General features: G+C 43.6%; 2 protein-coding genes across 2 annotated transcripts; one reads left to right on the top strand and one right to left on the bottom strand.

Annotated features, from left to right (window-relative positions):
• Positions 1-1,611: 1,611 nt before the first annotated feature.
• xylt2 (xylosyltransferase II) lies at positions 1,612-12,941 on the bottom strand. Its single transcript, XM_070923408.1, has 11 exons — positions 12,810-12,941; positions 7,944-8,487; positions 7,468-7,643; positions 5,583-5,785; positions 4,859-4,939; positions 4,236-4,452; positions 3,658-3,834; positions 3,290-3,546; positions 2,987-3,182; positions 2,270-2,603; positions 1,612-1,991 (listed from the first exon to the last, which is right to left on the bottom strand). The coding sequence occupies exons 1-11, from the start codon at positions 12,939-12,941 to the stop codon at positions 1,669-1,671; spliced, it is 2,640 nt and encodes an 879-aa protein (XP_070779509.1). The 3' UTR covers positions 1,612-1,668.
• Positions 12,942-14,706: 1,765 nt separating this feature from the next.
• LOC139299934 (uncharacterized) lies at positions 14,707-20,618 on the top strand. Its single transcript, XM_070922889.1, has 5 exons — positions 14,707-14,857; positions 15,421-15,530; positions 17,892-17,984; positions 18,254-18,427; positions 20,451-20,618. Exons 1-5 carry the CDS (start codon positions 14,707-14,709, stop codon positions 20,616-20,618), a joined length of 696 nt encoding a protein of 231 aa, XP_070778990.1.
• The last annotated feature ends 1,951 nt before the right edge of the window (positions 20,619-22,569 follow it).

Here is a 22,569-nt window from a genome sequence, read left to right as displayed (position 1 = left end):
CGAGAAACAGCTAGCCTGGATTTGTTCAAAGGTCACAACACCCAGCTACCAGCACCTCTAAAGCTAAATAATGAACACGTTATATGTCGCTTGTTTAATCTGAACAAAATAGAAGTGTAAAAACAAATGTAGCTTTGTTTTTTGTCAGACTAGCTTATTTCTTGGTCTGGACCAGTTACCGGGCAACCAGCGGAGATTCCAGGACAGTACTAGTCCCGACCAAGAAATAGGCTGGTACACAACCATCTGTAAAACAGCGACTTGTTCTTTTTACCCGTCTTTTTGCACGGGCCGATTTGATTACCTTTGGAAGTCAGGCTAGCTGTTTCCCTCTGCTTCCAGTCTTTGTGCTAAGCTAAGTTAGCCGGCTGCTGGCTGTAGTTTCCTATTTACCATAGTTAGTATCGATCTTTTCATTTAACTCTTGGCAAGAGAGCAAATAAACGTATTTCACAAAACTATTCCTTCAAAGTTTTATCCAAATTTTCTTCACCTTGCTGAGTTTAAAGTTTAAAGAAGTCTGGAGCCAAAAAGCCAAATTAATTCAGTTCGACGGTTCATTCTTAACCTTGGAAACGGCGAACAAAACAATCTCAACTTAAGACCTACTTCTGAAGGTTTCGACTGTAGCTGGATGTTTTGAGTTGAGATTGTTTTGTCAACTATTTCAGAGGAATTTTGAATGCAACCTCCCTATCTGCAGACTTGATGCTGCAGCTGTCCAGGCACTTCCTTTGACCAGAAAAACAACTCGGAGTGGCTTCTTTTTGTTTTTGCAACAATGGACATCAAAGACAACTTAACACTTTACAGTCAGTTCAGGGAACTAACGGACGAAACAAATAACAAAAGAAATCACGATTTACCACAGTAAACACAACTAAAAATGAAATAAGACTCTAAACCTAAGAACCCTCACTCTTTCCTTATTTTTAAGTCGACTATTTAGTGATGTGTCTGTGCGGGGGAGTGACGGTGCAGGTCATTTACCTTAGAGTCTACTGTAAAATGACAAGTGATGTGACCTTATCCATGACTTTTTAACTTCTACACACTGTAACCAAGTGACCTCTGTGTAACATTATAGTCTTACAGTAAAGTGCACTTCATCTGTCTCCGCCACATGCTTACATAACAATGCTTCAAAATAAGCACGATAATATGATTCAGAGCTTCCACTCTCCCTTGAAATGAAGACTGAGCACAGCGAGGAGGCTGAGTTTTCACAACGGCTTCCTGACTCTGTCAAAGCAGTGGAAAAGTTGAAAACTGCGTGCTCAAACATGAGTTCAAACACGCGCAGAGGTTTCTTTTCAAACTCCGACCCAGACAGACCCGGACTGGGAAACCTGTGTGCCAGCAAAACAACACAATACATCTGGCATCCGTGTAACCATTCAGAAAACAATGACACAAGTCTTCGCGCTTCCAAACTTCTATGTGCAAATTTCCAGCAGTCACATCCTCCTCTTTCAAGTCTGTATTACCACTTCACTGAGAATGTCTCGACTCCTCAGTGCAGGAAGATGTCTTGTTGTTTATGTGCCCTTGAGCTCTGAGACAATATCCGGTCCACACGGGTTCTCTTGGAGCTCTCCAGTGCAGGTCCAGCTCTCCCTCAATCTTCCTGTGTATGTGTTGAAGTCTACAGTCTCTCCTCTCTTGGGGCTACCTGATCCGCCCGTCACTTTTGACTGGGCTCAGTTCAGACTTGGGGTCCGGGGACAGAGAGCTCCAGGAGGTCTTGGTGCAAGGTCCCACGGCTGGGCAAGAGGAAGTCTGTGTGGCGCACAGGTCGCCTGTAACCCAGAAGGACCCTATGCTGCTGTCCACCCACATGTCAAGGGGCTGACCCACCAGCTGGGCTTTATGCTGGGCCTCCTGCATGGCAGGCTCCTGGGGGGGCAGCTTCAGCAGGGAGCTCAGCTGCTGGAAGCTCTGCTCCAGGTACAGGTTACCTGGAGGACCTGCGTGGAGCCAACTGTCCTCTTCTGGAAGGGACATTCAGATTTACAGACAAAGAGAAATTGAAAGGGAAAATGAGCTTTTAAATGACCCAACAAAACTTTCCATCACATTTAATATGACACATCAAACTAAGGGATTAGTTAAGGGATAAGTCTAAAGAACAAATGGGCTGAGTGCCACAGACAGAGTAGGGAAGTCGGCAAGTATTTAAGAGACGACAACAAGAAAAGTATAAACTATCACCAGCTTTATCTTTCAAACTGACATAATGACAATCAAAAGCTCTGGATCCACGTCTCACCTTTGCGCAGTGGCTCCTTATCTTTGAAGGTTAAGGGAATGACAAGGAAGCGAACCTCCGCCACACGCTGCCACTGTTTTAACACTCGTACCGTCCAGGTACCGGGCCGCAGGGGGCGCTGCAGAGGGGGTTTGTACTGGGTGTACTCTGCATCTACATCCACAGTAATGTCATAAGATGCTGCCACCACCAGAGCTGGGTCAATCCATACAATAGTGGCTGTGAGGTTGGGACCACGTGCCCACTTCTGGACTGCCAGTGGTTCATTAAAAGGGCCGATCACCCCACCGAAGTTACGAAAGATTCTTTCTTTGGGATCCCACTCTGTGCCGATCTGCCAGGGAGAAAGACAAAAGGAATCACTGTCTGCAGAATCCTGAAACAATAATGCTTGATGAGACACAATGCAGCAAAACAATGTCTCTAACTGTCTTTAACTTTCATATAATATTCGAGGACAAAGTGAGAGCATGTGTTAGCACTTTCTGCACGAGCCGTCGTCCCAATATTAACATATTCTTTAAACCAATTAAACTTCAAAGTTCAGTTTTGGTCAGATCCCAGATAAAACCACCCCAATGTCTTCATATCAGGAAGAAAATCTTCCTATACAGCAGCTTTCTTAAGGTACCTTGATATTAAAAGTTTGTACAGGACAGAAACTCTAGTGATAATGAAGAATCCTCATCAACTTCTTTAGACAAGAAGTATACTTACTTCCAGATTCTTGAGCCTTTCAAACTCTTTAAGGTTTGACTCGAGGACAAGCGCGGTTTGGGGCACTGCCCACATCTCCAGGGTCTCCCTGACCTTTGAACCCACTGCCTGAACTTCCTGACGTACCAGATACCCTTGGAAACGATCATCATAAAAGTACAAGTGTACAGATAGAGGGTAGCCTACAGGTTCAAACCTGCAGTGAGTGGAAGAAAAAAAATAAAACATTTCAATTCAGCACAGAAATACACCCGTTATCTCATTTACAGATCCCACAAATGTATGTACACAGTGTCTACAGACCTGCAAGCCTCCATGTTGCTCTGAGTAGTCGCCAGATTCTTGAGACACAGGCGAAAGAAAGAAGTGTAAGCAGTGAGAGCAACGTCACTGAGTGAGGACACGCCATCTGACTGCTCAAACAGGCTCTCCCAGTACGCCTTGATGGCAACGGTGCCCGGAGCGTACTGGCCATACAGATGAGTGTCCAGGATGTCTATGGCTTCCTGGTTGACTGATGACTCAAACTTGCGAGCGAAGAACGTCGGACGGGTCAGTTGCTGTGGATCAGAAAAAGCAAAAACAAAACAGACATGAGCCTTGAAGACCAGTGTCTCAAACTGGAAAACTACAAGCTGCTGTTGTTGTTCTGCAGCTGGCTCCCATCGCACCTGGATCCGGATGAGGTCTTGTGGTTTGAAATCATTGGGAGAGCAGCCACACCAATCAACAATGTGCTTGTACTGACATTTACAGCCCAGCTTGCGATTCCAGTTGGTGACGCGCAGGTTGTTGTCCACCAGGCTGTCACACATGTGGCTGTTGCCGAGCACCGTGTGGAAGAAGGACTAGGAAGAAAGGGCAGGAGTAAATGCACACGTGCAACATTGTGCAATAACAACAAAGGGTGTGCAGTGTGAGGGAGAAGTTACTGTAAACCATCGAGGAAATGTATAAACAGTTTCTAACCACTGACTCTAAATAGCACAAGGTCACGCCTCTATGGCAGCAAACAACAGAGACCACTGCACCTCCTCTGAGACATTAAACCACACAGTCAGTCTCTAGGGAACTCTCCTCTCGTCTGGCACCTCTGCTGCACGCTGCGCCTCAAAGCTTAAAGTATTACATTATCTCCGCTGCTAGGCTCTTCTGACTTGGCAGGGGAGGACGAGCATGAGACAGACTTGTATATCAAACTGTCTGTCTCAACTACGGGAGATAAACAGACCACCTAAGGCTTACTTACCTCGGCGGGGAGCAGAGCGTAGGAATAGAACTGTTTCAGCCCCGACACCAGGTCATCCTGGGAGTTGATGACGTACTCCACAAAGCGGCGGGTGAGCGCAAACCAATCAGAGCCACCTGAGACCTCCAGGCCTTCTGGGATGCTGCGTTCGCCGAGACGCCACATGTGGTTGTCACACTCGTGGAAGAGACGGTCAAGGCCCTGCTTCTTAATAAACCTTCAACACAGAACACGGTTTAAATTGAGGTGGGGGAGAAACATTGTAGTGCAATCTGCAGCATTCAACAAAGTAAATGACAAACAAACCATTTCTGTCTGAGCTGCCAGGTTGTATCTAATAATGATAGAAGAAGCAGTTTAACATGCTGCTTTTTGCCTCTCGTGTGTGATATCAGCAGCATGGTGTTTAAAATATTTATTAACTGGTCTCATTTGCTGCTGCCAACCTGCTGGAATATCTCAGCAGGATCCATAGAGTGATTTTGTGTCCATCAATTGTTTACTACTACCTCTGAACTATCCCTTTCGTTTACTGAAGAAAAACAACAGTTTTGGATTAAATGTTAAAATGCCAAACAAATGTGTGTTTCAGCTGGTCTGTATCTTACAGCAGGCATACTCACCGGGCGTTTTCTCTCCCGTGGGACTTGAGGAAGTTCTTGTCTCTTTGCTGCGACAGGAACGCCACCAGTTCATCATTGGTCCTGCAGGAGGGCGGTAAGGTGAGAATTAAAAAGAAGAAAAGAAGAGGCGGGTCAAGAAAGAGAAAACATGTCTAGAGGATTCTTTTGGAAGCGCTGGCTGATAATCCAGGAGTGAAATCAGCTAACTTTGGACAGGATTTGGTTGACACAGGCTTGTCAGTGTGCATCCAACCAAACCTGTCAAACCAAGTCCTGTATACTTTGATAGGGGATCAGAAATCCACAGAAATCCAGCAAGAAAGAAGACTATTCAGCTCTGTGATTCAATGACTAAAACAATCAATTTAATGCTGCTACCACACTACTCTTTTCATGTGGTATATGTTGCTACTGCTAATTTTGCAGTAAAAGTCACTGCAGGTCAGCAAGGGAATTAAATATGCCTGCAGTATTGAAAGATTAAACCACCAATGAAAAAGGCAATCAACAAATAATCAACACAAATTGGAAAAGTCTGATGCACAACAGCAGTATTTGCACTGGACATACTGTATTTAACACTTGAATGGAGTTGGGGCCCTCCTTCGACCATAGTTAAGGTTAAATGCAGTGAGTACAGAGATACACAGGGATATTCTGTATATTAGAAATCTGCTGTGGACTAAGAAAGTTACATGTAAATAATGCTACTCTGCTGACTGACCTGGTGGGGAAATCTGTAGCACTGAGGTTGATGAAGAAATCCCACTTCCAGTCCAGCATAGAGAGCAGGTCCTGCATGCTGCGTAGGTAGGCCTTCAGTAGGCTGGCACCACCCCAGATGGTGACCATCCGCCAGGGCGTGGCTCGTATGTTTGGGTACTGCTGGGCTATCTGCAGGACCTCCCGGTGCATGTAGCCAGACCGCTGGAGAATTTCAAAGCAAAATGTCAAACAGTTAAATTGTGAAAGAGTGAAAGCTGTGTTTCTGCATCACAAACGTAATCTAGTTCCCATAGATCTGCAGCTGCCACTGCGCCAAGACAACCACACAAAGCTGGCTCATGTTGAGAGAGAAAATCTGATCCGAGCAGAACAGCAGCCACGTGGTGCTTTGTGTTGAGGGTCACAATGATGACAGAAAGAGAAAATTAAAAAGAGCCATTTTTTGACTTGTAGCAAAGGGTGACAAGCCTTGCAAAAGTGGACACAGGCAACAGCGACACATGAACTGAGCTTTAATGATGCAACCAGGAAAAAAAAGCAAATGTCAAGCAGGGAGGATTAAACTTTAGGAGGGAAAATAGGATGAGATGGAAGAAGTCAAAGAGCCAACCAGCTGTCAAGATTTATGCAGACACATTGAAAGTGGTAAGAGATATACTGTTGCCTCGAGTGAGCATGTGTGGCCAGTTGTCTGACAATTGCAGGAAGCCAAAATCTGTAGGTTCAAAAGACCTTTGTTTTAATATCCCCTTGGAGCTAAATTAGATTAATTACCTACTAATTAACAAGCAGCCTGTTTCCAAATAAACATGGCTAATAAAAGGTTCTGAAGCGATAACTTGGCAGTTTAAGAGGAAAAAGACACTAGGAAATTAATTGTTCAGGGACACAAAGTCCAATTGTGTTTATTGAAGCACAGTCAAAAAGTGGACACTTAGTACAAGAACCATAGCATTCTTTTCAAAAGCCTTAAATTTAGCCAGGACCTCTTCAGACATTTCAAGAATCTGTGGGTTCCCTGGTCGTGTTCATAAAGGAGACAACAGCAGAGAAAAAAGGAAGCACAATGACAGCCCTAAACTCACAGTCTGCGCTTGTAGACAGCAGGAAAAAAGAGGTTTGGGTGGTAGAGTGCAAAGGAGCTGGTAGACTGAGTCCAGTACAACATGACCTGGTTTACAGCCTCATCTCTCAAACAGGCTTTTGCCTCAGAGATAGATGAGGATGGCAAAGTGACTGGGGTGCGACTGTCCCACTGACTTCTTATTCATCACTGCCTGCAGTGAGCCTCTCCACCGTCCCTTGGCAGCAGAACAGAGCAACTCCCCAGGACTCAGCAACCTTTCCGGCTACACAGGTGCACTGAGAACAGGCACCTGTTTCTCTGCCGTCTGCACCAAACACACCTGAGGCCTCAGCATCACCAGTCAGCCATACATTTGTCTTTTGCCTTCCGGCTGCACACACAACAGCAGGCTTTTCCTCCACTAAATCCAGCCCCTAAGAATAACCACACTTTACTCTATCCAGGCTAATCCCCTTAACCACACTGAGAGACCCGTGGGATAAATTTAACCTTCATAATGCAAGAAGACCTAACCAGTAAAAGCATTTGTGAGCTCAGTGTCGCTAGCACCAAGCTAGGTGCCACATACACTTGAGCCTAAGCATACATAAACAATACTGAAAGCTAGTATCACCAGCAGAACCTTTTCCAGATATGATCGGTTCCAAGTAGAGGAATGAATCCACTCTTATTTGGATATTTCTATCATGATCCAAGCAGAATTACGTTGGTCTGTGAGCAAGCAAGGACAACTGTGACGCCATATAACAGGGAATGTACGGTAGTCAAGGTGCTGTAATCACCTTTTAGGGCTTACCTTGTCCACATGGATGTAGTAGTAGTGGTCACGATGATATATGGCTTTGATGAGGCGCTTCAGCTGCCGTACAGCTCGGCCATGGACCATCAGAACGAAAGCTACTCTGACGGGGTTCTCCACTTTGAACAGGCTGTTGTCCAGCTCACCAACAGCCTGGACCTGATTTGATACACCTGAACAAAGAGGACAGAGACATAAAGGACAGACTCAGTAGGGTCTGGAGAGTTTCAAAGACTAATATCTTGTAGGCTGGGTGTTGAGAAAGACAATATTTTTCAGTTTTCCCTACAAAGCTTCACACACAAATGAATGCTATACTGCAGGTGTGTACTACAGATATACACAGTATAGTATAGTACAAGTTCATTGTATATAAAATCAGAGATAAGTGAAAAATAGACCAGATCAGAAAACTCTGATGTAGATTGTCAGGACCTTTATCACCATCACACTAAATGTTAAACGGTCCTCACCGAGCTGCGGGCAGAACTGAGGCAGTGCGTCTGGCATGAGCTGCCCGGCCTGATGCTGACACACGATGTTGCCGATCTCCTGTCGGCACTGCTGCGACCCGGCGCGATGAAGGGCAGACAGCGCGTCCTTGCCTGTGATATCACATTTAGGCACAAAGTCACTGCTAGGGGTTTGGTGCGCCCCGTCCACGCTGCCCGGCTCCCCCTGAACAGGGGCAGCAGGTAATTTGGCCGCCCCATCTGCGCCACCTCTGGTCTCACTGAAGTTACGGCTGCTGGACAGGTCATGGAGGACCACACCATCCAATCCAGCTCCAGTCATGCCCCGCTCCTGGGGAGACTTCAGTCTGATGTTGGGCTTTTCTCCTTTGCGGCTGGTTCCTCTCCTCAGCGCACTGGCTGCTGTGCCCCCCGTCCTCTCCAACTTGGCGCTCCATCTGCCCCTGTTCCTTCCCGACAAAGAATTTTGTTTCTCCCAAAGCACGGCGTCTCTCTTGGGGTCCTGGCTGTTGTGGTCAGGCAGCTTAGACCGTCGTGTTTTTCTCTGAGAAGAGAGGGGAGAGAAGAAGAAAGCAGGACAGAGAGAGAGAAAGAGAAAGGGGGGGACTTATAATTAAAATACATTTTTAATCCAAATTTGTTGCCAGTCATTCCATATGAACATCTTGAACAAACACTACTGAGAGGGGACATTGATTCACAATCCAAGACTGACATAAGGTAAACGAAGACTGCCACTAAGACAACAGCTGAAAGAGCCCCAGAGGGTAGGATGTGTTTACTTGGTTTTGTTTTTTTCAATTCTCTGATCTGGGTTATTTTTAGCTGAGCCTCTGCTTTAATCTGCAAAAAGCACAGTTCTGGATAGCCACACACTCTCAAAGACACATAATGAATCCAGTGATTCACTGTAGAGACCTGGACAAACCTCTGACTACACCTTCTGGCAGAAAATGCAGGAAAAATGCATCCTTATTAGGCAGCTACTGTGTTTTTTTTTAATGAGTATGAGGGGTCAGGATATATTTTGTTCTGTGAACACACAAAGTGATATATTATGCATCAGCACAGGCTGATGACCCAGCTTTGTTGTTAAACATCAAAGTATTTCATCATGACTTCATGATTTGTGTTTGACATTTGCATTTCGAAACCATCCTCTGAGACTTTATAGACCCCCTAAAATGTCAGGACATGATCCTCTTACAGTATATCTGCTTTGAAGTAATAAAGTTGTTCAAGAGTCTCATAGTAGGGATAGTTTGCTGTAACATCCCTAAAGGAGACATTAAGTCTAGAAAGTTGTGGTTCACGTGTGTTCCTCCAATAGAAAATTGTAGTTAATATAAATAAAAGCTAGAATGTTTATCTTTTCAATATTTCATCAGCGTAAATATTGTGCGTTCATCTAAAAAGATTTAGTTCAGTGTCAGTGTCTTTGTACACAAAGGAGCTGATGTACTGTACTGATGTGAGGACCTAGTGTTGGATACACCACAACCATCACTAATCTGTGTTTCTTCCTACAGTCTCAATGTCCCAAGTGTATAATATCATTATAATGCAAGAGTATAGAGAGAAAATCAGTCTTACTGGAGCACAAATCACACCTCCAAAAATTGCTTTGAAAAAGAAAACAGGACTCAAGCCATTTTTAAACCTTCTAGCCAAACAGCATCACAGCTTTGGCACCGTAGATTACTGGATCACACAAAAAGCCCTTAAAAATGTGCACTTGGAGAAGAGGAAGAAGAACAGCGAGTGGGCTGAGAGCTTTCTGCCTCTGTCAGACGATATGGCAGAACATGGGCTCGTTCGCCTCCCGCCGCTGGCACGCCGACAACCCGGAGACGGTGTGAACAGAAGAGAGACCAGAGTTGCGTGGTAGGACAAGGAGCCAGATAATACACAGCCAATAAACCAGCTGCCAACCAACACAGCACAGTCAGATACTGATTGCCAACTGAACTCTCAAACCCATTACAGTAAGAGGCATTGTGGAACCCAGATACATACCAGTCATTACAGTGTGAGCCTCTTTCGCAGTTTCTATGCACTCGAGCAACCTGGTTATTGTCAGCTTTTGACAGAAACCTGAAGTCCTAAATGTCACCTAAACAGGTTTCTCCTGGGTTCATTTAATCAGGGTAAAGGATTAAGAGGCACACAGCTAGATTTCTGCTAAAGAAACACAATTATATAGCCATGTAGTATATGTGTAACTAGTCCAGTTCAGACACAGACAGCGTCAATGTGACAGCAGTGTCCTTGTATCTAAAATAATCAAATCCAAAGTCCAACTAAAACTGCTCCTGCGAATCTAAAGAAGAAAGCTGGGAAGAAATCTGTTTGCTGAAAACTGGTTTTGTTGGAAAAGGTCAGTTTAACAGCAGTGCTAGTAAACAACATTGAGGATAAGACAATTGTTTGCAGCAGTGTTACAATTCTGTCTCACTGTGGTGAATGAGGGTTAATCATATTTGTTCTCAACTTTTAAGTCCTATAAAATTTTAGATTATTCACACATTTTCTCAATCAGTGGCGGTGTATTTTCTTTCCATGGTGGCACTAGTGTGAAGATCTTTGCCTTTTGTCGGCTAACATAACACACAAGACATTACTTACTTTTCGGCTGTAAAGAGTAAATGTTCTCACACAGAAGACAAGCATGCAGCAGAGGCTAACGTTTCAATTTTCCTTATCACTTGTTTTCACAGCTTTTAATTAACACCATCAAGTCAAAAATGTATTGATTCAAAGGCAAGCTAGGCAGCCTCTTTACTTTCCAATTAAAGTCGAGGGAAACCATATCAGCGTCGCCATCTGCTGAAGCGGGAAGCAGCAGCAAGCACTCAGCTCTGCGGGGAGAGCGCAGGCAAGCAGAGGGTGACACAAGGATGACAGCCTTCTTCGTCTGTCCTCACAATCCTTTTTGATTAATATAATGCATGTTGCTGTGTTCACACATGCACAGCAAGCCACTCATGCAAGTTAACACAGAGACCACAGAGAGCGCATAGAGGAATCCAGCCACTCTCGCTCATGTTGCACATATTGGCGAGCCTCCCTGACTGAACACGCACTGTTTAGAGGTGAAGTGATGATTAAAATGTATTCTTAAGCCTGAAATTTGATTCTGCAAACATGCACAGACCCTGTGTGCTGACATCTGCATAGATGTCTGCCAACATAGTTGCATGTCAGGCTGACATGCACTGATCAGCAGTGTCACGTTTCTGAAGCCAGACTTCACAAGTAATGAATGAGACCTGTTTCCAACTTTAAATTACTCATAAAAAAAAAACAAATTGGAAACTGGATTATTAATAAAAATGAACAATCTGGACAGCAAGTACTATGTGTAGCACTGTGTTGAGATTTTAGAAGTGCCCCTTTACAGTCCTATGTGAGCTACATTTAACCACATCCCCCTACAGACATTCCTCTGTATCTTTGCTGAAGCATGTTTAAGCCTGAATGCACCTGATGAAGCAGCAGAAAGCCCGGAGGCGTATAACAGGTGATAGAAGTCAAAAGGAACATTACTCCTGTAATATGATGAATGACACATTGCCTGTTTTGTCACAATGTCATGCGTAAGTGTGTCCAAAGGAAATGGATTACTTTGTCTCAGCTGGCGTCACTCATGTTAAATGAACGGCAAAGAACCGGGCACTTACTGCGAATTAGGTTTGTGTTTACTGTGTATCTTACAGTTAAGTGAATTGGCCCACATCATTGTCTTAGTGGAAAGAGGGCACTGACAACTATCATGATCCCTCTTTTCCCCTCTTTGAGAAACTTCTTTCCTCCACTGAAGCCACTGCATTACATCTGCTGCCTGCCTCACCCTCCAAGACTCAACATAACATCTGAAATTAATCCATGTTAGGAGGAATATTATACACAGTCCACGCTTGTCATATCATGATAGGGAGACAGATCGGTTCCCAACTCAGGTTTCAGCTTGCATTCCTATGACTATCAGTGCGCACAGTCCTCCACAGGTCACATCTGTTAACAACTCCCTTCGCCTTATTTAGAGGGGGAACAGGAACAGACACTGCCTCAAGGTAGAGCGCTCCAGGTGTGCTAGGGGGACACAGAGGTGAGCTTCCCACGGTGGACTTGACTAATGTTAAATAAATTGTCTCAGTGGCATGGTAGTGGAGGCAACTCTCTGCTTAACTTTAGCCATTATCCCGGGATATGCTGCCTCTCTGGGCATGATTCAAAGCTCAGTGAAGGTCACAGAGACAGAGAGAGGCCTCTGGTGGATATAAACACGCGGAATACAAATAAACAAAGTAGAACAGATGCTGAATATCCTGTCACAGCTGTATGACGCGAGTCAGCTCATACTGATTAACTGTTAACGACAAATGAATCATAACGGAGTCCTTTCACATGGTAACAAAAAGTTGCATCACTTCATAGACAGATGTGTAATACGGGCTTGTCTGCTTCGTCTGTCTGCCCATCGCCACATTTTCTTAACACCACAGTGACTCCCAATGAAATGTAGTGACAATCACCGGTGTGAAGACCACTACTGCTTCTTAAATAAGTTAATACAACGAGTACTATCAGTAATAGTAATTCCATAGTAATGAACATGTAGCACTGTGTACTGTACTGTATTAGTCTGGTGCCGTGGTTAGTGACAGACAGACAGGACAAGGCTGGTTCCGAAATGTTTCGGAGCAGCGCTAACGTTACTCCTCAACTGCTAACTTAGCTAACGTCAGCTAGCGTTACTGTATCATAACACACAGTGAGCTAAGCACGGCGCTAACGGCTAGCTGTACAATTAAACCCAACGGAATCACTGTTGTACCAGAAATAACCGGAGGAAGTGTGGCTCACCTCTGCCTCGCCCTCCTCCAGACTTCTCAGACTCCATACCACAAGCCCTTGGATCAGGAGGATAGTTAATGCGGCGGCAATCGCTAGTTTATATCGTCGGAGGAGCTTTTGCACTCGAGCGCTGGCCACCATTTTTTCGACTCCAGTCGACTGGGAGCGCGTGCAGGGCGCATTCTGAACTGCGCGCGCACGCGGTGCCGCTCGCCATCCTCAGGTTGCTGTAAAGTTTGTCTCCGAAACTTATAAACTCTGTATTGATTTAGCTGCTTTTATACGCTGTATTTTCATATTAAATGACATTGTTCATATGAAGGTTTTAGTCATTTTTGTTGCTCAGTTTCTATTTTGTGGTGGCCTCAGCAAACTGCCGGACCCGGTTCCCTATCAGCAGAGCCAGGTGTACAGCCCAACCATGTGACCCAGAGGTTCCCAACCTGCGACTCAGGACCCTTCCGGGGGTCACCTGATACTTCACAAGCATCACACATAGAGAACAACATGTAGGCTACATGTGCCACTACAAACACGAAATATAAATACATTATGTAGCCAAACATCATCTAATTTGTAACATTTTGGGACAATTTTTGAAAGAAACATTCTCCCTTTGATGTTATATCTTGGATTTAGTGTGTTTTGTAGATCATGACTAAATCATCTTTTTTTAAAAGGTTGTTTTTACAAGTAAATCAAACCAATAGTCACGCTGTCTGTGAACTCTTTCATTCTCTGAGGACCGCCAAATAACTTAGCTCTCATTTGATGTTCCCTCCTAACATGCAGCAGAACTTTATCACAGAAGGTTCAAATGATCTGGATCAAAAGCCAGATCTGTGGAGAACATACTCCAGAGGGTGCATACAGTTAAATGTGGTTACCATATAAGATCAAATCCTCTCCTTAATAAATCCACACTGGTCACCATGAATAAACCACGATTTCTGATATATTTTCATGCACATTACTTAAACTTCTTGGTTTATCTGTATTCTTTATATATGTTTTCAGTACATGATTGTAGTACATGAGGAGGTTCTTTACTATTGCCTTACACTACACTTAAGATTTGATCTACTTTGAGTGTCTACATGGAAGATCAAGGTCATGGCCACTTCTGATTTAAATGAAATAAATAAAAGTCCAACACAATCAGTCCTCTATTCTCAAGGCAATGCTTGAGATTCAACCAAAACAAATTGCAAAACAAAATGCAATTTAAATGGTGTCGACTGGTAGTTTAAGTTGAAAAAGAAGGAATATTTTATCATAGTTTCCAGCCATGAATATTAATGCTACAATCTGGCTCTTTGTCTGTATAGAAACCATCCCAGGACGGGACCCCCACAGTCTCCAGGGTAACGGGACTCCGGCTCAGGCATCCAGTGTGTTAACCTACTGGTCTGGGTGCCAGTGATCAGACGGCGGAGGAAACAGCAGCAGCAGCAGCAGCAGCAGCAGTTGACTACTTTCTGAACATAGCTTTGACTGTTTGTACTCTCAGCATAATAAAGAATATCGGCTACATGTTGGAATTACGCACGGATATTAAGTCTTATATTTCTGTTTTTGGGAGCCTTTTTCCAAGTCAGACATCTCCTCTGCACATCCATGTCAATTAGCCGGAGTAATAAGTGTGTTGGCTGCCATAAACCATAAAATAAACTCTGCTGCCGTCCTGCGTTGTGCCAGAGCGACGTCACGTTATTGGGAGAGGTATAGAGGAGAGGACGTCCGTGCGCCTTCACACGCGCTGTGGCTTGTTTACCGAGCGGAGAGTTTCCATCCGACTTGCAGAGCGCATGTGGACTGTGTCACCCTGTCCGGGACCGAGCAGACAATGAAGAAGAGCAACAACAGAGCTGGTCTCCTGGTCTCCTCTGTTGTATAGATATAGAAGATGAGAGCCTTTGTGTTGAGCCTCATGAGTTCAGGAGGATTTCTGAAGGGAACATTAACAGTATACACAGAGGAAATGTCCACAACCGCAAGTCCAACCATTCCTTCCTCACAGCTGACATCGGATCAGCTCACAGTGGTCGCTGCATCCTGTAAGTAAAACCTTTAAAAGTGTCAACAAATGTTAAAAGGGAATAAGATTCTGCCAGATATCTTTTAAAATATGTCCTTTTTAATCCAACAGATCTGAGGACGAGAAACATCTGTCTGGACATTGCTTTTTACTTTGCACTTAATCTAGCCTCACTGCAGCAGTGTGATAACAGCTGTGCTAGATCATTTCTTTCTTCTTTTTTTTTTTTTAATGTTCCACATGTGGTGACAGAAGATAGCAGCTAATTTGATTGTCATAAATTGCACTCAAAGCTCCAAACCATAATTATAGTTAATGACAAGAATTAGTCTATCAGGTCTTATTATTTTCAAGCTGTCATTGCTTTTGATAGACAGGAGAGAAATTACACCTACACCAAGTGTTTCAAAAATTCAGACTGTCAATCAAAAGTGTTAAAAGTGAACTTACATTTCATTTACCTAAAACTAAAGCTGTTCTTGTACAAGTTGTTTCAGGCCGGTCAGTGATAGAGCCAGAAAAGACACAATGTCTGTTCAACTGCGATTGACAAACGTTTCCTTCTCTCCTGCTTCCAAACAGTTTCTTCTCTGGTGTTCTTTGTGGTTATCGTGGTGTTGCTGTCCATTATTTACCGCAAGGATCCTCAGTGCTGCAAACTCCGCTCCTATCAGGGGCCACATGCAGATATGGTAAGCTCTTAGAAAACAAAACAAAACAAAACAAAACAAAAGGGAGAAAGTGGCTTTTGAGCTGTTCAGTTTTTGATCCTGATCCAGCACAGTTGTTGAGAGAGAGGACTCAGATGTGCACCCAGTGTAGCGCCATTAAGAAGTGTCAGATTCAATTTGCACGGCTGTGGGAAAAAGGACTAGAATAAACCTGATATGATCATTGTCAGGCAATGGATTTGCTTCAGTAAAATTAGCTGCCCTCCAGAAATATCTCTTGGGTGCCATGGTGACTCTAATGGAATTGGACAGAATTAGCACTTACCACGCATATTGATGCTAGGTCGGCACCAGCGTAATTAAATCACTGCAAATCAGATTTTGTTCCTAACATCAGCATAGCAGGTGAAGCAAAACAACCTAATCTTTTAGTTTTTTTTTAAGGGGGAGTGGGACATTTTACATCAATATTAATCAAATTTTTTGTTGTAGACACCACACCTCCAACACCACATATCTGTCTATCTACTAAAGATAGCTGCTTTAATGTGTGTAAGAGCTGCAGGCGATGGTTTCAGGATGAGGTGAGAAAGAAATGTAAACACTCCACAGAGGTAACTTTTCATTGGCTGCCCTGTTCTCTCTGCTTCCTCTTCCTGACTTGTTTCTCACCTCCGTAAGTCCCACGGGAGAAGTTTGAGTGTTATCTTCGGATTGCAGAGAAGTTTGAGTGTTATCTTCCAGTTACAGAGACATAACTCATACCACCACCCCTCCCACCACCCCACACCCCCACACCCCCACCCCTCAACAGACAGGATGTTGATCTGTTCGGCTGTGGTTTTAATGGAGAAGCTCTGTTGTCCCATTTAAGGAAGTAACAGAGTGTTTCACTGGTACGAACTGGCCACGCTGACCTCTAGTTACAGCTGTATCCATACACGGCGTGACTGATAAGATGACACTGGCTGCATTAACTTACTGCACGTGACAGACTGTAAACACTGAGTGTAGAGTGTGCCAAAGTCTGCGCCCATATTGTGGTGTTTGTTTCATTTGTTCTGGTATGATTAAGATGTTTTTCTGATGTATTCGATTGAAAAAGAAAAAGGCTTTTGTGTTTTTTTTTATTTTAAGGAGACAGAAAGTGAAGGTTCGTCTTTCCACGACGGAAAACACACACTCTTTCATTGTGCTCCTGTGGGACATTTCATGTCTTCAACTTCATAGTCACATACCTTTCCCTGCTTCAGTTTGCACCATGAATAGTGGGCAGACCCCACTGTGGGTGTTGGGAACACAAGGGGGACAATGGATCTCCTTTAGGTTGCGGCGGTGAAAAAGACACACTGCCGCTGGGGTCCTCCCCCGACTTCAACACTGATTTTACACGGTTGTGCTTTTTCACACTGACTGAATCAATGGCAGGAGACAAAAGGACAAGTCTCCTTCTTTTTCTCTTTCCTACAGACTTTTTTTTTGGCCTCTTTTAAAAGTACAAACCAGTGAGCGAAAGTGACCTTTGACATCACCTTTTCGGTGTCATCCCTGATGTGAGGGTTATGGCAAAGGTCGTTAGAGTGCGTCACTCTAAGTGTGAGTGATGTCATTGTTTAACAGGCCTGGGAAAATGATAAATCTGATATTTCAATGCTACTCAGTGTTATTGCATGCTGAGCTTCCACTCGCTGCCTTTTAGTCGGAGGAAATCTCCTCAGTAATAGCAGCAAACGTTGTCCTGACATCTCTTATCCACACGCTGGATTTAAATCTCAGTCAGGCAACAAATTGACTTTGTTGTTAATGGCGGCCCAAGTGACATACGAGGCCATAATGTGTGTTGGAGTGTGCTCGTTAAGAGGTACCTGCTGCAGTTACAAGGGGAATAGAGAGACACTGAAAAGACCACACGGTGTGGTTTGTTGCCTAGGGACCCTGATGACACAGTAGGACACCACATTGTTCTCCACACAAAGGAGACTCATTTAGACCCGAGGCAATTACCTAGTTTTCCTGGCAGCTCTTTTTTTTCTTCTTCAGGATTCCTGCACCTCATACAGTGAGACCCTGACACGTCTTGTTTTAGAGGGGGTGGGACTGGGAGGAGGCACGGAAATCGGAGGGTGGTCGTCTTATTGATTAGAGAATTTATGGTATTGCCAAACAAGTCGGCGTCTACAGTGATTAAACAAGGCATGAAAATTGGTCAATTGGGCTGAAATGAGTGGATTTTTCTGACTAATTGCAGTATTAGACAGAGCAACAAGGATCCATAGTTAAAACATAAACTGGTGGATGCTTGTAACGGAAACAGCTTAATTAATAACTAAGGTTCTGCTTTCTGAGACACGCTTGTGACAGTCATTACTGCTGGTTTTACAGGATGCTCCTCCTCAGTACTACAGCAGCAGGCAGACACTGGTGGGATCTCCTTGTCTGGAGCAGACCCAGATCATGGATGACACCAACAGTCAGGTGAGAGGGCCCAGCAGTGCTCTGGCATCATCTGCTATTAGCCGCTCATAGCATCATCCTCCTTCCTGTGTGCGCTGTTGCAATATATGAGGACATACTCTCAGTTCCCTCTTATAACACAAACTGTACAATACACATATCAGAGGGTAGATTGGGCTCAACGTGGGTTTCAACAATGGATTATATTTGGACCATTTTCCGCCAATCCTCAGCACATAAAAGCTTCTGTTTCCTGTCCCTAATAACTGTCCCCTCTGTGTGTGTCTCAGCAGGCGGGTCAGCTGTTCTACGTCGGCCTGCCCTCCAGCTACAGCCTTCCCTCACTGGAGGCCCCCCTGCCGAGGCTCCCCTCCTATGAGAGCGTCCGAAAGAAGGATCGCCAGAGGCAGATCCACATGATGATCGCGGACCGCTTCGGCCTCAATGGACCCATTGTGACCGAGGTCGGCTAAATTAGGGATTAGGCCTAGCACTTGATACAGTCACAAATGCTTTGACAATGAAGTATTTCAGGTGCTGATGTTGAGCCTCCTATTAGAGTTTCAAAGAATGCTGCCCCTCATAAAAACTCATCTTATTGTGGAGGCCTCTCATCTGCAGTTTCACAATGAATGGAGATAATAAGAAGTAGGCTCTTTCTATTATGACCACGCTGTCATACAATATTGTAACAAGAGCTTGTTCAAAGATTAGACTGCATTCAGAGTGCAGTAAACAGGATGCACTATCAGCTCATCTAAGGCTCTCTGCTGAATGGTGCTGGCGGCCGCGTTTCAAGGTTTTACCGTGTTGATCTTTCGCTGAGCTTTTGACTCGCACAACGCTTGAGCAAACAAGGTAATGAGAAAAAGGCACATCAAACATAATTAAAGCCTGAGTGCAAACAGTGCCCGGGAATGCAGCTTTGTGCTCCTGTCTTCTACAGTTTTTTTTTCTTCTTTGACCTCCCATTTTTTTCTTTAATTAAACAGTCCCTAGCATGACTGCCCATCTCTTACACACACACACACACACACACACACACACACACACATATAAAGAAAGAAAGCATATTCACACACTAACTTTCCAGTCAACCCATCACTAGTCACTGAAAAGTCTCCCTCCCCCCTTTTAGACTGTGCTAGGAGTTCAAATGATGGCCCCTTCATTTACCCCTGTCTGTCCTGAGGCAGGATAGTAGTAAAACTTTGCGGCCTGGTGTGTGTGTGGTGCATGGATCAGACAAAGGGCAGGGCTGTAGGGTTGCTCTTGTCGCCTGAGGGTCCCCAAGCAATTAAAAGATAAGAAGGCTCAGTCGGGGAGTGTGAATCTGCCAGCTGTGATCAGAAAGATAATGCATCGGAGAGAAATATGTTCCAGGCAGCCGACTTGGAGACAAATTAACTGGTAATGTAAATACAAACATGTTCCACTTATTTTTGGGGATAGATATTAGACCTCAGGATGTTTTCCAAGCAACACACTCATCCTGGGAAATAACATTTTCTGTCTGTCTGCGTCTGATGTTTGAATTTTCCTGACGAATGTTGTGCTCACCACTTTGGTGGTCGTACAGTTTCTGACTTAAAGTTTGTGGTTTATTTTTATGTCTGTAAATCACAGTAATAGTCTCAAATGGCTTCGCACACGTATATTAGACAAGTAGCATAGACAGTGCCTTCTAGCAAGTGAAGGAAAATTAAAATAGAGGAAATCTTTGTAAGAATCACATTATGTGAACTTTCCTCAAGAGTTACCAAGTGAGCAGCAAATGAATCACTTCATCTATTGCATCTTATTCAGTTGCACCTCATTACCAAATGATATTCAACCTGCATTATTTGGGGGCAGTGCAACAAGTGCAACAACAAAACAAAATGCCATTATTACTTTGGCGGACATGTTAGCAAAAAGTTAACACATATTAACACACCCAGCAGACGTTAGCATTCATTTGCTGTCATTTTTCCGTCCACCATGCGAATGTGAGTCGAATATTTACTCTCCTTTTAGCTCTGTTTGTGGTCTCCACCAACTCCTGAGGGAAACGTCAGGCTCTTTAAATGCTCCACTGTGTTCACCAGCTAGTTGCTGTCATTTGGTTCTGGGCAGGTTGTGTACAGTGACAACAGCTACGTGCTTTGAGTGGAAACAAGGATGATGAGAGAGTGAACCAAAACATTAAAGCTGCAGGCCGTAAAAACAAAAACAAAGAGCTGAAAGATGCTGAAACACTTGAGGGGAGCTGCAGAGTCGGAAGATAATTCTCTGTCTTATGAGCCATTGTTTTTTGCGATCAACTGTTTTTCATAATTTTTTATGTAAACTGAAGAAAAGTGATCCATTGCTAATATAAAAACATTAATCAACCCAGAACAGTTGTATTGGATGGCATTAAGCTGAACAGGTGCACCTAATAAAAGAGGGTATTTTAAAACTCTGTTTCAAAAATCTGTCTTGTTTTTTTGTCTTGATTTCCAACAGCCTCCACCAACATATGAAGAGAGTATCCGCCAGTCTATGGAGCTGCCATACAACATCCTCTCATCTGGTCTGGATGCCCCCCCTCCTCAGAGCATCTACACCAACACAGGGCCCAACACACCTCGCCCAGTCAGCTCTGACACCAACAGCACTGTTCTACCTGTGTGATGCTGATCAAGTTCTCAAGCAGCCTAATGAACGTGAAAGACGTTTGATAGCTTTATACAGACGGAGTTACCAAAAGAATGTGAATGTTGGTTGAAGGTTGATCATGAATGGATCCTTCACACGAGCTGATTCAGATACCTCAAGACTGAGTTTTATGTTGAGAGACGGCTGATAGTGAAGCAACCAAAGAGGAGCTGCGCACCCTTCAGGAAAGGATGCATTTGGCCGTGCACATCTGAATTTTAAAGGGTAATTGTTTTTAAACCTGGGCCCTATTTTTTTTTTAACATATTTTGGGGTCTTTGGTCCAGTAGATCGCCTCAGCTGCAATGGCTCAACATAATCCTTGGGGGCAATTGCGTCCATCAAAAGTACGTCCACTAAAAGTGCTTGTTTTTGCCACTGACAGGCTCAGATTGTTTTTATAAATGTTTGACAACATGTCAAACATTGATAAGGATTACAAGGATTACGTTGCAGCCTTTGCAGCCCGTTGAGGCTGAGACAATCTAATGGACCAATACCAAAACTCTTAGTACCTATTCGTAATTTACACCACAAAATTTGTGAAAATAGAGCCCAGGTTTAAAAATACAGAAATTACCCTTTATAAACCCTTTGTGACAGTTCCTGTACTCTACCATGCTGATGACTTTCAAAAGAGAATCACTGGATATTAACGTTTACTGAGGTGGCTGGTACATCTTGAAGAGGACAGGGAAGAAGACTACATGACCACAACATACCAAAAAGGGAACCACTATTTACTTTGTTGATTAGACTCTGTCAGTAAACACTTGTCTTGGCTGTTTGCGCTCTGCTGATCCTGAGCCAGAGGCCTCATTGTCTGGTTTGTAAGGTTATCAGTGACCTGTTTGATTAGGAGTTGCTGTAAAGGATGTTTCTGTACCCTGCTGAGGCTGTGCAGGGCTGTAGCATGTGGTTCAGCCTGCGAGAGGGAGAATTAACAAAAAGGTGCTAATGAGAGTGCCTTCTAGGAAGTTATAATAAGACATGTATCACAACAAAGGTTTTTTTTTACCACTTTGCTTCAGTTTTATTCGGTTAGGGCAGATGGGACTCGATGATTTCTCACTCTCTTATGAAACATTTGATCCTTTTTTGTATTGAGTCTGTTGTTCTGTCCTCCAGAAGGCTTCAGAGTGAAGCCGAGTGAATGTGAAATGAAAACAATGAAGAGTTTCTTGTCAAAACATGTTTTTATTTTCAAGTTATTTTCTGCAACCATACCACGTTCACATGCCAGATGTTTGTCCTGCACATGGTCACGTACTGTATTTATTGAAGGAAAATGAGAGACTCCTCATTGTTTCTCATGTGAAAACAAATGTAATAAATACTTTTATTGTTTTGTTGATGGACTAATGAGTAATTATATAGCTGTAGCACATTATGAAGGTTCAACAAACATATAAAGATCAGTAGTTGGCTGACCTTTGAAAGTATTTCCATGGCTGTACAGTATATATGTGTGTGAAAGACAGAAAGGAAAATTCAGGAAAAAGTAGACTTTTGTCCAACTGTGTTCTTTTTCAATGAATCTGCTGAGCCTTGCAACACCCGGATTTTAATTGAAGCTCCTTGAAAGCTCTTCAGTTTTTTCCAACTCTCATGGGCCTTTTCTGTGATCCAAAATTAAACAGCAGTAATGTACAATGAGACTACACAATATCAGAAATTTGTCTCAGTAATAAAAATTATCAGAGATAAGATTTTGGCTTCTATTGGCACAAATAAACACAGATATGTTCCAGATATCTAAAGAGCCTCAATCACATGTAGTTTGCTGTTTCTTTACTGTTAAAGGACAATGTTTGAGTATCTATGGCAACTGCAAATTAGCTAAATATTCAGTGAACATATTTCCTTATTTAATAAAAGAATCTTATAGCTCAAATGATTGACTGTAAATGTTACCTTTCTTGAACTT

This window comes from Enoplosus armatus, chromosome 17 (genome assembly GCF_043641665.1).
Source record: "Enoplosus armatus isolate fEnoArm2 chromosome 17, fEnoArm2.hap1, whole genome shotgun sequence".
In the NCBI taxonomy this organism is placed as follows: domain Eukaryota; kingdom Metazoa; phylum Chordata; class Actinopteri; order Centrarchiformes; family Enoplosidae; genus Enoplosus; species Enoplosus armatus.
Note: the sequence above shows the minus strand (reverse complement) of the source record. Positions and strands in the feature narration are given on the sequence as shown.

Coding starts and splice junctions, on each gene's coding strand:
- LOC139299934 (XM_070922889.1), top strand. CDS start 14,707: ATGAGAGCCTTTGTGTTGAGCCTCATGAGTTCAGGAGGATTTCTGAAG. Junction 14,858..15,420: donor CACAGTGGTCGCTGCATCCT/GTAAGTAAAACC, acceptor GCTTCCAAACAG/TTTCTTCTCTGGTGTTCTTT. Junction 18,428..20,450: donor ATGGACCCATTGTGACCGAG/GTCGGCTAAATT, acceptor GATTTCCAACAG/CCTCCACCAACATATGAAGA.
- xylt2 (XM_070923408.1), bottom strand. CDS start 12,941: ATGGTGGCCAGCGCTCGAGTGCAAAAGCTCCTCCGACGATATAAACTA. Junction 4,940..5,582: donor GCTACAGATTTCCCCACCAG/GTCAGTCAGCAG, acceptor GCCCTCCTGCAG/GACCAATGATGAACTGGTGG. Junction 3,183..3,289: donor AGCAACATGGAGGCTTGCAG/GTCTGTAGACAC, acceptor CACTCACTGCAG/GTTTGAACCTGTAGGCTACC.